The sequence below is a fragment of the Danio aesculapii genome, chromosome 25, assembly GCF_903798145.1.
Source record: "Danio aesculapii chromosome 25, fDanAes4.1, whole genome shotgun sequence".
In the NCBI taxonomy this organism is placed as follows: domain Eukaryota; kingdom Metazoa; phylum Chordata; class Actinopteri; order Cypriniformes; family Danionidae; genus Danio; species Danio aesculapii.
This window is the reverse complement of record NC_079459.1, coordinates 7,606,818-7,622,189: the sequence shown is the minus strand read 5'-3', so window position 1 is coordinate 7,622,189 and position 15,372 is coordinate 7,606,818. Positions and strand designations below refer to the sequence as shown.

Genomic DNA, 15,372 nt, shown 5'->3' with positions numbered 1-15,372 from the left:
ACTTCCATAGTATTTGTTTTTCCTACTATGGATGTCTATGGCTGCCAGTATTGAACAGTTTTTGTGTTCAGTGGGCAAAAAGGAAACTCATAAAGGGTTGTATCTACATGAGGGAGAGTAAATAGTTTTAATTAAAATGTAATTTAAATAGTAAAATTTTCAATTCTGGGTGAATTAGTTTAAACTAGATTAATTTGTGGTTTGCATTTGCTCTAGAATCCCACTTATTAATAATTAATTTTTAACTTGTAGATTAATAAAAAACTTTAACATTGCAATATCGCCAACAAGTAATTCATAACACAGTGAAGTTCACGTTCACATGTTAAAACACTCAACAACATTATGTAGTACAGGAACAAAACTCAAAAATCCTATCACATCATTTAAATCCCATGTATTAATGGCATTATTGGCTTCCCTGTAAAATATAATGATGATAGAAGAAGTGTGGTGGACAAAACTTACAGCGTGTAGACCAGGAGTAGTTATAGACCAGGGGTGCCTTATCCTGTTCCTGGAGATCTACCTTCCTGCAGAGTTCAGCACCAACCCTGATTAAACACAACTGAACCAACTAGGTAGGATCTGAAGGAGTACTTGTAATTAAAGTCAGGTGTGTTTGATCAAGGTTGCAGCTGAACTCAGCAGGAAGGTAGGTCTCCAGGAACAGGACTGGATACCCCTGTTCTAGACCCATTTTAGGGCTATATCTCACATACCCACACAGTCTTATAAATGATCATGATGTGCATTTTTATTACTAATCCTTCAATGATTTCAGTAGTTTGTTAAAATCTGCATTTGACCAGGAAAGAGATCCACTCTTTAGTCTTTGTTATTTCTCAGTAACAAACAATCAAAAACCACAGAAGTACTGGGATAACTGTTTATAGTTAAGATACAGACATTACTAGTTTATGGTAAGAATAAAATCACTATTTAAAATCAACTATCCTGCAAATTACCCTTTTAAAACCTGAGAAAGATAAATTCAGATCTCTCAAATTCAAGCATAAACTTTTTTTGGACCGGTGTTACTGTCAAAAAATTATATTTGACTTCCTCAAAGCTGAATGTTCCATCCACATCCATATTTGACATAATTTTCTGTTCGCATCTCTGCTATCTGTTGGCGATCAGTGGCTTGATGGTTAGCATGATGGGCTTCTCTGGCAGTAAGATGAGCTCAAACATGCTCTTGACCTCCATCTGCCTCTGTTTTTCAAACCTGAAATTCTCTAGCATCTATAAAGAAGAAGATGAAAAAATAAAGAAAATCAGTCCAACGTTTTTTTTCTTTTACTGATTAAGAGAATATTAAGGTCTGTGGCCTTAAAAATCCACATACATGAATAAGGAAGAGCTGCATTTCGGTCTCTGCAATCCTGCGGCCCAAACACTGGCGTGGGCCGAAGCCGAAACTTAGGCTTCTGAAGTAATGGCTCTGAGATTTGACCCAGCGAGAGGGGAGGTACTGCTCTGGATTTGGGAAGACCTGATGATCACGGCCCATAGCATAGAGACCCAGCTGAACTAAAGTCTGATCCAGAACAGAAACACAAACCAGTGTAAAGAGATTAATAACAACAGTATATTCAGTTTAAAGTAGTGATGTGATGTTCTGCGCCAAGTCTTCGAAGCTTGTATCAAAAAAAACAAAACCCCTCGCAGTGAAGCAGTGTACTAGAGCTTCATTTTGCTTTGGCATTCGCTGACCGAAAATGTCACCAGATCTCCGACCCTCTTGATACATGCCAACATGACCAGCAGAGCTGTCTACATGGACATAATTCTTAAAGATACTGAGTCGAGCGGCTCAAACCTTTTTTGCTGTAGACCCGCTAGACTAGACAGAGAGATCCCAAGAGGGCATAAAAGGGGGAGGCGGGATAGATTTAATCTCATCTCACCTCTGAGGAACCTGATGATGAGGTTATGCCTCCCAAGTGTGCTGCCATCTGTCACATCATGGTAAGCAGATATGGCAGCAAAGTAAACCTTCAGAGTGGAGGGTGACAGTGAGTTTGGAGAGTTTGGAACCCAGGCCCTGCGCTTCTCTGAAGCTCTCCCATATCAGCATGGACCACCACGGGGTGAAGTCTCCATTCTCCTGGGAATGGGCGTGTACAGGCCATACGTTTGATATGCACTACTGTAGCCGTGCTGTCCATCCTAACCAGCACATTTCTGTTCCAGCTCCGATCAAAACTGATGGAGAGCAAGAAACACTGCCAACAGTTCCAGGCAGTTGATATGGCAATACAACTTGGGTCATGTCCACAAACCTGCAGCTGCATGTTAGTTACACACAGCCCCCCAAACCATACTAGAAGCATCTGTCATTGCTACAGCATGCCTGGACACTAAGGGCACTCTAGCCCATAAAACAGCAAGGTCTGTTTAGGGACTGAAGGTTCGGCGACACAGTGGGGTGATGGTTACCCGGTGCGTCCCTGCATGCCATGCTCATCTGAGGACCCGATCATGATGCCAGCATTGAAGTGGTCTCATTCAAACAATCTGAGCAGCATGACAGTGGACAGGGGCCACTGTTTTCCTGTCAAACTATATTAGACAGGACAGCACCAGCCTGGTGCCCTCTTTAGTAAGGAATACCGTATGGAGATTGAGTCTAGCTCCATCTCAAGATAAGAGAAGCTCAGCATGGGAGAGCTTGCTCTTGCTTTAGGGCACCTTCTGCAAGCTTTGTGAAAAACATGCAGAGACAGGGACAGTCTGAGGGGGAGGACAACCAATGCCAAGGATGGACACATCGGAGGATGCTTTTCTGCATGAGCATTTTGAATAGCATCCTGTGCAGGTAACAGTTAAAAACGTGCAGGTCCAGGATTAGTTATAACTCATCGGTCTTTTTGTTACAATGAAGTACGAGCTCTAAAAACTGCTCTCCATCTTGGCTGGAGGGACCAGCTCGATTGCATCCTTTGCCAGGAGGACAGCAATCTCTTCATGCAAGACAGCAGCAATTGCAGTGATGACCCCCGTAAAATACTCGCCCTTAAATTTGAGAGGTCGTATGGCAAACTGAATTACACTGCCGAGTGTGAATGTCCAGATAAGCCACTATGATGAGCTGGGCAGTGCTAACCAGGCTGACAGAACCTGAATGAATGGCACCACCAGAGCAATCACCGACACACCCGCAGAGGGGCAGCTTGGGATGGGGAGTGGGAAGTGTCTCGAAGAAGAGCTGAAAGTGAGAGATTTGGCTCTTACCTTCCTCCCAGGATCTTGCGGAGAGGCACCTCGGAACCAATGGTGAAGTGCATCAGTATTGCAAGCTAGAAGACAGGAAACAGCGGTTCTCCCCTTCTCTGGGCTTCCTGGGGCGGGCAGTCTTTGGAGCATGCTAGAAGATGACCTTTCCCATTGTGCTGTTTTTTCACCGCTAAGGATTCCTGGGTAAAGTCCCTGACAGTGTTGACCGGGCAGGTCTGTCTACAAATCATGACCCTCCGATGCCACAATGTGCATCTAATCTCTGGTGTCATCAAGCAAAAACGTGGCCATCCCAGGGGATCAACCGCCACCTATGCTCGAAGTTTGGATAGAATGCGCTGTGGAAGTGGGGGTATGTGGGCTTAGAGGCAATGGATGAGCCTCCACTGTAATCCTCAGATCTGCCCGAGTGCTCACCGCTTTGCAGGCAACAAAAGGGGTGGCTCACAATTTTGCAAGTGCAAGCCGCGATCTCAGCTGCGCAACAGACATGCTCTCGCAATAAGGGCATGAGCTGTCCACAACCACCCCATCGGCATGCTCAACCCCCAAAATGTGATGCAGTACCCATGCCCATCATTCGGAGATAAGAACAACTGCATCCAGGAATGCATGGTTGGAACAATATCTTGAAAATGTCATGTTGCCTGACTGTGTTGCTCTCTTAGGAAAATCTGCTTTGATCAGCTCTGAAGATGTCTCATTAGTTGTGTGAGACTTCTGAAGTGAAAAGTCTGGCTAGCTGTCCTTCAGTTGCAGGCTATACAGCCGATTATATCAGCTGCACCTGTAAGGAGCTGTGCTTTGCCAATTCACAGGCATTCATTGGCCTGCTCTTTTACTCTTCATAGTAATTGGTAATCTTGCGATTCCCAGAAGACACATTGTTAAAGTTCCCTACCTAAAAGGGAACTAGAATCACGCTGGTATTATGTGACCAAGTTGTCTTTTCATTCGATTTAATTCGAAAATTTATTTTTCAAGACGTCGCTCTAACTGTGCGTTTATGGATGCGGTGGTTTCCTGTCCCCGGATGATGGGCACGAGCACTGCGTTTCATGTCTGGGGGTCCAGCATGTTGATGCGGTGCTCGCAGGCAGTGCATGCCATCACGGCGGTGGCATGTCTGTTGTGCAGTTAAAATCGTGGCTCGCTCTTGCAAAAGGGCTACCCACCCCAGTTGTCCCCAGCTCTGCAGTTGGCACTCGGGCAGATCTGAGGGTTACAGTGGGAGTTAATCTGCCGCCCTCGGGATTGTGGACCTCTCAATCAACCATGCGCTCCATCCAAGCTTCGAGTGAGAGAAGCGCTCCGTCCTCGGATGGTCGTCCTTTCACTTGATGACACAGAGGCTCAGATGTCCATCGCTGCATCGGAGGATGGACTGTCATTATCTGATGAGGATTCAAACCTGCTCCCTCACTCCGGGGTAGCGAGCGCGGCGTCAGATCTAGAAGCAGACATGATAGCCGTGCTTTCCCAGACTGCTTTGGTCATGGGCCTGGAGATGGTTTATCCCCCAGCCCTGCCGCCGGACCGACTAGATGGGTGTTATGTGGAGGAGGTAAAGAAGGCAAGATCTTCTAAACCTCCCGTCTTCCCGTAAGTGCAAGGTAGGCTCATGCAGCCTTGGAGTGCACCTTTCTCTGCCGATCTGCGTGCACCTTCGCACCGCAACCAACTGTGCTCTACGGACTACAAGCCCACTACGTGTGCCCTGGGAAGGACGATGGCCACATTAGTGGTTCAGGAGCGCCACCTCTGGCTAAACCTGGCAGATATGCACAAAGTTCGCTTTCCTAACTCACCCATATCCATATCTGTTCGGCGACACCATAGGTGAATTCACCTAGGAATTCATGGCGATGCAGTCGGATGCTATGGGCAGAGTTATCTATTGGCAGGAACGTAAGACCGTTCCCCCCGCCGAACCATCCACATCCACTGCTCCTCGCCGAGGGCGCCTGTCTGCGAGAGCTGCCCCGCCCCCACCTGTGCATGGTCACGCCAAGTGGCAGTGCAGAGCACCTCGCAGACAACCAGCGCTCCCCACCCCAGGGCCCTGCTAAGTCCAGTAAATGGACCGCGAATCGTCCCTGAGATGGGCCATCTGGAGAACAGGGAACTTGCCCTTTCCCTGGTTGGGGGCCGGGCTCTTCTTCCATCAGCATTTAAGCCCTCAAAGAAAGAGCATTTTTTCCCTTCCCCGGACGTGACAGCCCAAACACTGCCAGTCTAGAATGGTGCACTTCACTCCAATCCGCTGTGTTGCGTCACCCTCAGCCTCTGGACGGACCGTCCGTTTCTACAGGCTTGTTTGCCTCTAGAACAAATGTCATCGTTTCGACGGATGCTTCCAGTTGCGCTGGGGGCCATGTGTTGCAGGCATGCAGCTGTGGGTCCATGGTAGGAACCTGGTTGCATTGGCATTTTAATTGCCTGGAACTGTTGGCAGTGTCTCGCGCTGTGCCATTTTTACCGGTGCTAGAGGGAAAATGCGTGCTGGTCAGGATGGACAGCACGGCGACGTTGGCATATATCAACCGCACGGGAGGTATCCGCTTTCGCCGCAAGTCTCAGCTTGCTCACCATCTTCTCCCTCAGAGTCATACGCTGCATCCCATTCTTCCCCTCGCAGAGCTCAACCGTGCAGCCTTTGAGCTCTCACGGCAGTTTCGCCTGGGAAAATGGAGACTCCACCCCCGACTGTCCAGCTGTTATGGGTGCGTTCTAGTACACTGGCTACACAGCTGGCCCCGGGGTGTGCGTAATGCACATTTCTCCAGTGAGCCTCCTCGCACAGATACTGTGTAAAGTCAGGGAGGACGAGGAACAGGTCTGTTATTGCACCTCTCTGGCTCAATAGGACCTGTACTTCAACTCTCCTCTTGATGGCCCCTCCCTGGCACAAGCCTCTTCTCTGGGACAGGCACCGTTTGGCACCCGCGCCCAGATCTTAACACCATCACTCAGTCTAGAGCACCCTCTGAGAGGCATGCCTACGCCCTGAAGTGGAGTCTATTCGCTGTGTGGTATACTTTTCTCCAAGAAGGACCCGAACATGCCAGATCAGTGTGATGCTGTTCTCCTTCAGTGGACTGGAGCTAAGGCTGTCCCCTCTGCACTGAGGGGTTGACGTTACAATCATCCCCGCTCTGAGGAAGCAGTGATGGCAGCGCGCTGGGAAAGCATCGCCTCATCATCCAGTTCCTCGTGGCCCGAGACGTGGATATTAATTCTACGTACTGTGTGACATACTATCGCATTTAAAATTCCTAGAATTTAACTAGGTGCATATTCCCGAAAAATAAATCTAAATCTGTAAAACGTCTTTAGAAATGAGATAAGCAAGGGCCAGGGAACACATTGGAAAACCACACCCCTGGTGATGCAGGTGCGCTCATGCTCTCGGCTTGGCATAACCTCTCATCAGGGGCAAGATAAGGTTCAATCATTGTGGCGTTTTCCATAGATTTCCCCATAGTGGAGGTTTCCACGTAGCATTGAAGTTCCCCTCCCGAAGGGGAATGCTCCGGTTACAAAAGTAACCCTCGCTCCCCGAGGGGGGGGAACGGAAATGCTATGTTCCTTCGGCACAATTATTGCCCCTTAGCTGTTGGGCGTGAAAGGCTCTTCACCTAGAAAAGCCTCAACTTGGCACGTGCAGCGCTTATATTACAAGATTAAATGTAAGTAGCGCCAGCTGTGCATGCTGACGCGGCCAACTCATTGGCATTTCATTGGCCTGTTTATATACTCTTTCAGATGATTGGATTCTGACAAAATCCCCATAGTGGAAGTTTCCACATAGCATTTCCATTTCCCCCCTCGGGGAACGAGGGTTACTTTTGTAACCAGAGCGTTTTCCGCACAGTCCAAAGACGTGATTTAAGTAACACCCTTTCCCATAAAATTTGCCACTGACCTCCTACAAATGGATATTCAGTAAAGGCAGGCACAAAAATAGCGCCCCCTTGCCTTTTCAGCGCTATTCTTCTTTGCACTTTTACAATCACAAATAGATATATTTCACACTAAATGAAAGGTTATATTTGAAAAAATAAAGAATGGGGAACTTTAAATTCACACTCACCCCAGCTGGAATGTGGTAATTTTGTATGACAATGTCTTCAGTGATATATCTTTGTAGACTCACTGCAACAGGATGTAATCTTCACATGAAATAAGTTGATTTAAGTAGACATTTGCATGTTACTGTTTTCAGCTAAAATGCATGTTTATTTACAATGGCATTTTGGAGACCTAAAAATGTAAACTTTATTTAAAAAGTTATTAAAAGAGTAAAGCAATATGATCTCTGTGTAAGATACAAGACGTCTTCTTGTGAAAATTAGGACATTATGCGCAAATATTAAGTGTTTTACAAGTTTATAGGCATGTGCTGGTACTTGACAATCAAAGAATGGTGGAATAAAACCTTAAAAACTAGCACAAAAAAAAAAAACAGCAACATATACTAGAAACTAAATTGTATGGTTACTTTTTCAATTTTATGCATCTGTTCTGATTAGTGTTTGTATACCTGAGAGTTTCCTTCAGGGCTCCTTTAACCAGAGGAATAATCTTGAGCATCTGTACCATGTCTCCTTTAGAAGCAATGCGAGCAGCTGAGATTTCAGCTCGGATCTCCTCCTGTAGGTCTGGGTGTCGAGCCAGTTCATAGAGTGTCCACAGCAGTGTGATAGCCGTCTGACACACACACACACACACACACACACACACACACGCACACACACACGCACACACACACACACACACACACACACACACACACACACACACAAATACATGTCAAAGCTCAAATTTCAAAAGTTATCAAAAAATTTATTAGAGGGGGTTTCTTTTAAATGAAATGTTGCAGTAAAAATTATTTTTATGTACCTGTACAACAGACCAAAAAGAAGAATTAAACAAGAGAGGTTTTATTTGTCAAAGAAGCATAAACCTCACTGCCACCCAGGCCATGACACCAATGTAACAACTATTAACCCAACTCCATATGGGATTGGTCACTGCCAATTCCAGGATAACAAGGATGATAAAGACCACAACCTCTTGTGACAGTCAGTAAGGTGTATCTCGAGGCCAGGGAAGTGAGGTTTACTCACATGACTAGCTGCCCCATATCCATCCACACAAACTCACTTCCATGTGGATCACAAAACTAATGTAACCCCTAGAGTTCTTCTCACCCTATTTTGATTGGAATTAAAAATAGTTTGGGAGGCAGATGAACTGGCAAGAATGCTAACAAAGCATATAACTTCGTGCATGCTGACACAGCCATAACTAACTGTTCAGTGTGCCTCTTGAGGCCAGGATAGTGAGGTTTACTCACTCAGCTCCTACTAGAAGGGCTCCACTACAATCACTCCTCTAAATCTCACTGCCAAATGGGTCAAAAACACAGTATAACTCCTTTGGTTTTAATCTACCTCTCTGGTGTGCATTTCTCAAACAACATCATAACTCATGGCTGAACCACTATAGTAAGATGCATTTTTTTCATTCATTTTTATCCGCTTTTCTGGGGCCAAGTCGTAGGGGCAGCAGTCTTAGGAAAGAACCCCGGACTTCCCTCTCTCCAGACATTTTCGGGGGATTCCGAGGCGTTCCCAGGCCAGCTGATAGACATAGTCCCTCCAGCATGTCCTGGGTCTTCCCTGAGGCCTTCCCCTGGTGGGAAATGTCTGGAACACCTTCCTAGGTAGGTGTCAAGGAGGCATCTGAAGCAGATGCCCGAGCCACCTCAGCTGACTTCTCTCAATGTGGAGGAGCAGCAGCTCTACTCCAAGCTCCTCCTGGGTGACAGAGCTTCTCAACCGATCTATAAAGGTGCACCCTGCCACCCTACGAAGGAAACCCATTTCAGCCGCTTGTATCCAAGATCTTGTCTTTTCGGTCATGACCCAAAGCTCATGACCATAGGTGAGAGTAGGAACGTAGATTGACAAGTAAATCGAGAGCTTTGCCTTTCGGCTTAGCTCCTTTTTTACCACAACAAACTGGTACATCAACTGCATTACTGCAGCACCAATTCACCTGTCAGTCTCATGTTCCATTCTTTCCTCACTCGTGAACAAAATCCCAAGATACTTGAACTCCTCCACCTGGGGTAAGGACTTTCCTAAAACCTGGAGATGGCAAACTACCTTTTTCTGGTGGAGCACCATGGTCACTGATTTGGAGGTGCTGATTCTCATCACAGCCACTTTACACTATGCAGCAAACTGCCCTAGTGCATGCTGAAGGTCTATGTTCTATGAAGCAAACAGAACAACATTGTCTGCGAATAACAGAGATAAAAAACCTCTGGTCCCCAAACCGGACCCCCTCTGGCCCAAGGCTGCGCATAGAAATTCTGTACATAAAAATTATGAACAGAATTGGTGACAAACGGCAGCCCTGCCAGAGTCCAACGTGCACTGGAAACAAGTCTGATGTATTGCCGGCAATGCGAACCAAAGTCTACTCTGTTCATACAGGGACAAGACAGCCCTTAACGCCTGGGAGTATGGGGTCAGTAAGATGCACTGTTTTGAAAATTAATGATAATAAATAAACCCAGCCTCCTAAACCCATCTGGGTCACAAAATCAGTGTAACTCCTTCAATTCTACTTGGTCCATTTTGAGCCATATTCAAACCAGCATCTCCAGCAACCTTTAACCTCTCCTAAAGTGACTACTGAAACCAACCATCTTACTAACTGGCTTTCATTACACCAGCTCATTTATTGTATTAATATACTCAAGTAAATTGATGTCCTTTATACAGTTTTAATTTATGGATTCCTAGATGATCATACCGTGTCCACCCCTCCAGCCATCAGCTCAGTGACACTGGCTTTTATGTCCTCGATGGACAGTTTGTCCAGCATCAGAAGGCTTGCCAGCACACCAGGATATTTCCCATTGCCTTCTGGATTTTTCCGCAACTGTCTGTAGATATTCTGGATACATCGGTCAGCTATGAAAAATCATATGGGATATAAAATCAAGGGGAATTTCGAAAGAAAAGCAAAAAAAAAAAAAAAAATTTTAAAACAATCATTTTTCATTTTCAATCATATTTAACAGATGTAGCATTGTGTTACCCTGGTTAAAGATACCATCCCAGGCTTCAACGTGGTTCCTCCAGATTTTAGACCTTATAGGCTGAAGCAGGCGTGGGGGTAAGTACAGCATGGGTGAGGTGGTCTTGAACATGAGGGTGATGCAGTCAATGAAGCGCTGAGAGTCTGGATCAATGTAGTCCAACAGCAGACCCAAACGCTCGCCATACAACACAGCACTTACCGCTAATAAACACAAACAAAAAACACTCAGCAGTGTAGTGGTTGTGTAGAGTATTCCACACATAAATGAAAATTTAGTTTTTGAGTGAACTGTAAGAAAAAAAAAATCTTTGGGTCATTTGCCCTTATACCTCAGTAACACAATTTGTACCAAAAAGTCCTAAAACCTTTGTAATAGTATCCTGTCATTTAGATAACATAATTTTTCTTTAATATGATGATATTTGGTTCATGCAAAGTTTAACGTATAATTATTTTTTAGACAACACAATGCTAATGTTTTAACTGATTTTCAGTCACAGGATTTGAAAAGATTTGTAACTTTGATTGTAAACTGTTTAATATATATTACTATCACGTTTTTTTTCACTGTTCATATAATTATAATGACAAAAGGGAGTTTTAAATGTATGTTATTAAAAGTGTCAGTTCTTACATTCCAGTGCAAACTTGAAGAGTTCATGGGACAGATCTGTGGTCCACTGATTTTGTCCACTCCTCTCAATCTTTCTGTTGACACGAGCCACAAAGTCCTGCCCAACCTCATCCAGGAGGGGCACAAAGTTCCCCTGCACCTTCGGGGAAATCACCTCCTTGTTTAGGATGATCCTATTAGACTTCCAGTCCTCTCCATCTCTACAGGAATAAATCAACATATCTTACTATATGTCTAGACATTTTTATAGCAGGTATTGAAAGACATTGCCTACTTCAGCAGGACGCCATATTTTCGGTTCCTGTAGTCCCTGTAGGCGGTCCATGCCTCTATGGTGAGTCTCTTTGGATAATGACCTTCGGCTTTGAACAGGATAGCAGCGTCTTCAGGCTTGATGATGTTCACACTTTCATAGAATCCAACTTTTTCCCTGTCCAAGTGGATTTGCACAGACATGACATAGAGTTGTAGCATGTAGGAATGCATCAATGTATTATTCTGTATTAGAAGCAAGCACTTCCCAGCTACAAGCCCCTCCCTCCTCCTGGGCTTTGGCATCAATGTCACAAGGTTCAAAGATCATTGTCTTCATCATCTTTCCTATAAACTGGAGCTCCTCAAATGGTAGACTACACTGTAACCTTATAACACATGATGTGGCACTGACACTAGGTGGAAAAAATCTTGTACTTGATTTGTAAAGCAGGACTTTCTACATTTAGCCTACATTGGAACAACAATTAAATAAACATACACCAATTTAATTAAGGGGAGCGATCTGAAAGTGAAAACTGGGGAATGTTGCAGGTCAGATTCACAGTGGCAGGCCAGATTGACGTCAGGCCACCGGGAAATGTTCAGGTGCTCCCAATGGTCAGTCCTGCCCAACTCACTGCAGAATTAAATGTGCTTGTTGGTAGCTCCACAGATCAATATACATGGCCGGACTGCTATAGCTAAACCTTTGGTCAATAATGCCAATGCCAAATTTCAGTGGTGCCAGTAGTGAAAATCTTGAGCCATGGAGAGTGTGAATCATGCATTGTTCTTTGATGAGTCCACCTTCACTGTCTTTCCCACATCCAGGAAAGTTACAGTGTGCAGAATCTCCAAAGAAGCACACCACTCAGGCTGTATCATGCCCAGAGTGCAGCATGGGGGTGGATCAGTGATGATTTGAACTGCAATATCATGCCATTCCCTAGACCCAAAACTTGTGGTAGACGGGCGCGCCACTGCTAAGAACTAATGAATGTGTCTCAGGATGATAATGCATCAATACATACAGCAAGACTGGTGACAGAGTGGTTCGATGAACATGAAAGTGAAGTTTAACATCTCCCCTGGCCCATACAGTCACCAGAGCCAAATATTATTGAGCCAATATTATTTCCTCCACCAACATCACATAGTTACATCCACAAATGCCAGTTAAAACTATTGTGCCAAAAGGAAGCCCTATGTTAACAGGGTTCAGAAGCCTTCTCTGGGCTTGGAGGCATCTGGGATGGACCATCACACAGTGGAAATGTGTACTGTGGTCAGATGAATCAGTATTTCAGGAATTTTTGGGAAGAAATAGACGCCTTGTGCTCCGGACCAAGAAAAAAAAGGATCATCCAGGCTGTCTGGTTCAATTTGCTGTCTTCTTTTCCAGGGATGCCCACATGCATATTTCAACAAGACAATGCAAAAGCACATTCTGCACACATTACAAAGTCTTGGCTGTGGAGGATCGGGATACAGTTACTTGTCTGGCCTGCCTGCAGTCCCAACCTGTCTCCAATATAGAATGTGTGGTGCATTTTGAAGTGGAATATTTGACAACAAGGCCCCATGCTGTTGCCCACCTTAAGACTTGATTGCAGGAAAAATGGGACAAAATTACACCTGAAACACTTCATCACTTGGTGTCTTCAGTCCCTAAACATCTTTTAAGTGTTGGAATGTCAACATTACAAAGTGGTAAATGCTTTACTGTTCCAACTTTCTTTTTAAATGTGTTGCAAGTATTGGAATTCATGCTTATAAAAATAAAAATCAAGGAACACATTAAATAATGTTTGTTGTATTGTCTGCAATGAAAAACAAGCCAAAGTAAACTACTACTTTCTACAAATCACTACTTTTCTTTTATTTGCGTTTTCCATACTGTGCCAACTTTTTCTAATTTGGGGCTGTGTGTGTGTGTGTATAAATATATATATATAAAAAGCAAAGAGGGGCTAACTACTCTGACTTGAACTGTATATATATATATATATATATATATATATATATATATATATATATATATATATATATATATATATAATTACTCTGACTTGAACTGTATATATATATAATTACTCTGACTTGAACTGTATATATATATAATTACTCTGACTTGAACTGTATATATATATATATATATATATATATATATATATATATATATATACAGTTCAAGTCAGAGTAATTATATATATATATATATATACAGTTCAAGTCAGAGTAATTATATATATATATATATATATATATATATATATATATATATATATATATATATATACAGTTCAAGTCAGAGTAATTAGCCCCTCTTTGTTTTTTGTTTTTCTTTTTGAAATATTTCGCAAATGATCTTTATCAGAGCAAGGAAATTTTCCCAGTATGTCTGACAATATTTTTTTCTGGAGAAAGTCTTGGGTTTTTTTTTCGGCTAGAATAAAAGCAGTTTTTTTTTTAAAACCATTTTAAGGTTAAAATTATTAGCCCCTTAAAGCTATATATTTTTTTCAAAAGTCTACAGAACAAATCATCGTTATACAATAACTTGCCTAATTACTCTAACCTGCCTAGTTAACCAAATTAACCTAGTTAAGTCTTTAAATGTCACTTTAAGCTGTATAGAAGTGTCTTGAAAAATAACTAGTAAAATATTATTTACTGTCATCATGGCAAAGATAAAATAAATCAGTTATTAGAAATGAGTTATAAAAAATGGGTTGAAAAAAATCTCCGTTAAACAGAAATTGGGGAAAAAAATTAACAGGGGGCTAATAATTCTGACTTCAACTGTATATATATAAAATCAAAAGATATAAAAGATTCAGTGACCTTCTAAAATAAATTCAGCTAACAGCAGTATAAAATGTAAAGCTGTCATTAAAACCAATCAGGTAAAATCAGGTGGATTCCAAAATTCCTAAGAGTCAGTTTTAGAGACACTCAGCTTATCCTGGCAGATAAACTAACAGACAAATTAATCATATTTTTTCCATGCATGTAATCAAACCGCATTTCCACGCATGTAATCAAACCGAATTGAAATTGGATCATACTGCAGGATTTTAGGTGAATTGTATTGTTTATATACACTACCGGTCAAAAGTTTGGGGTCAATACAATTTTTAAATGTGGTAGTAGTAGTAAAAGCAATGACTAGTGTAATAATTTCATTTGAAACTACAAACAATAAGAAAGCAGTTATTTAAACATTTATTTAACCTTTTTTGCATTTAATAAATGCTGCCTTTATGAACAGAGTAATTTACTTAAAAAAAATAAATGAATAAACAACCCTGAACTTTTTACCGGTAGTGTGTAAACTGTGTGTGTGTGTGTGTGTGTGTGTGTGTGTGTGTGTGTGTGTGTGTGTGTGTGTGTCTGTATACAATGTGCTGGATAAGTTGGGATATTTTGAAAAATGCAGTAAAAAAGAACCTGGAATCTAATCTGTGATTTAATCTGTGGTCACTGTAACTGGTATTTAATTGAATTAAAAGTACACACCATTTTCACTCACAAACTAAAGTGCATTAAGTGCAAAAAGTTTCAGAAAAGTTGTGACAGAGGCAAAATAAAAATGAAAAGATCATAGAATATCCCAGTTTAACAGTTTTGAAGCAGTCCACAACAATCAGGCCAACTAAAGATAAACAATACATGTTTTTGATTTTATTGCATTTTGCTAAATATCCCAAATTCAATCCCAGATATATGATTTTCCATGACATTTTGATAGATAATAGATAATTAAAATAATAATAAATAATAAAATTATAATAATATAAAAATACAAATATTACATACAAAATTAAATATGATTTTTTAACTCTTTTTTTTTTTTTTTTTTACCTGTAAATCGGACCAAATATATTAAAATTGTGCACCATAATCCGGTGGATATTCCTGAGGCCACCCATTTTGGCGAAGGTAAAGACACTTTTCAGGCTGTTCCTCCATTGTCCAGGGATCTCATTGAATGGCCGTACAGTGGAGTCTTGCAGTTCGATTGCAGGTGCTCTGCCCGAGCGAGTGACTATGACCTGCAGCAGGTGTTTCAGTGAAGACACAGACTGATCCAGACGAGCCGACAGACTCCAGCGGGCCAT

General features: G+C 42.6%; 1 protein-coding gene across 1 annotated transcript; it reads right to left on the bottom strand.

Moving 5' to 3' along the window:
• Window positions 1-971: 971 nt before the first annotated feature.
• LOC130219764 (cholesterol side-chain cleavage enzyme, mitochondrial) lies at window positions 972-15,372 on the bottom strand. The gene is made up of 9 exons (XM_056452236.1): window positions 15,116-15,372; window positions 11,271-11,426; window positions 10,997-11,196; window positions 10,360-10,563; window positions 10,072-10,232; window positions 7,787-7,953; window positions 7,337-7,415; window positions 1,352-1,543; window positions 972-1,248 (listed from the first exon to the last, which is right to left on the bottom strand). Exons 1-9 carry the CDS (start codon window positions 15,370-15,372, stop codon window positions 1,126-1,128), a joined length of 1,539 nt encoding a protein of 512 aa, XP_056308211.1. The 3' UTR covers window positions 972-1,125.

Coding starts and splice junctions, on each gene's coding strand:
- LOC130219764 (XM_056452236.1), bottom strand. CDS start 15,372: ATGGCCCGCTGGAGTCTGTCGGCTCGTCTGGATCAGTCTGTGTCTTCA. Junction 10,233..10,359: donor GGATGGTATCTTTAACCAGG/GTAACACAATGC, acceptor GATTTTTCATAG/CTGACCGATGTATCCAGAAT. Junction 1,544..7,336: donor ATTACCACATTCCAGCTGGG/GTGAGTGTGAAT, acceptor GTTCTGGATCAG/ACTTTAGTTCAGCTGGGTCT.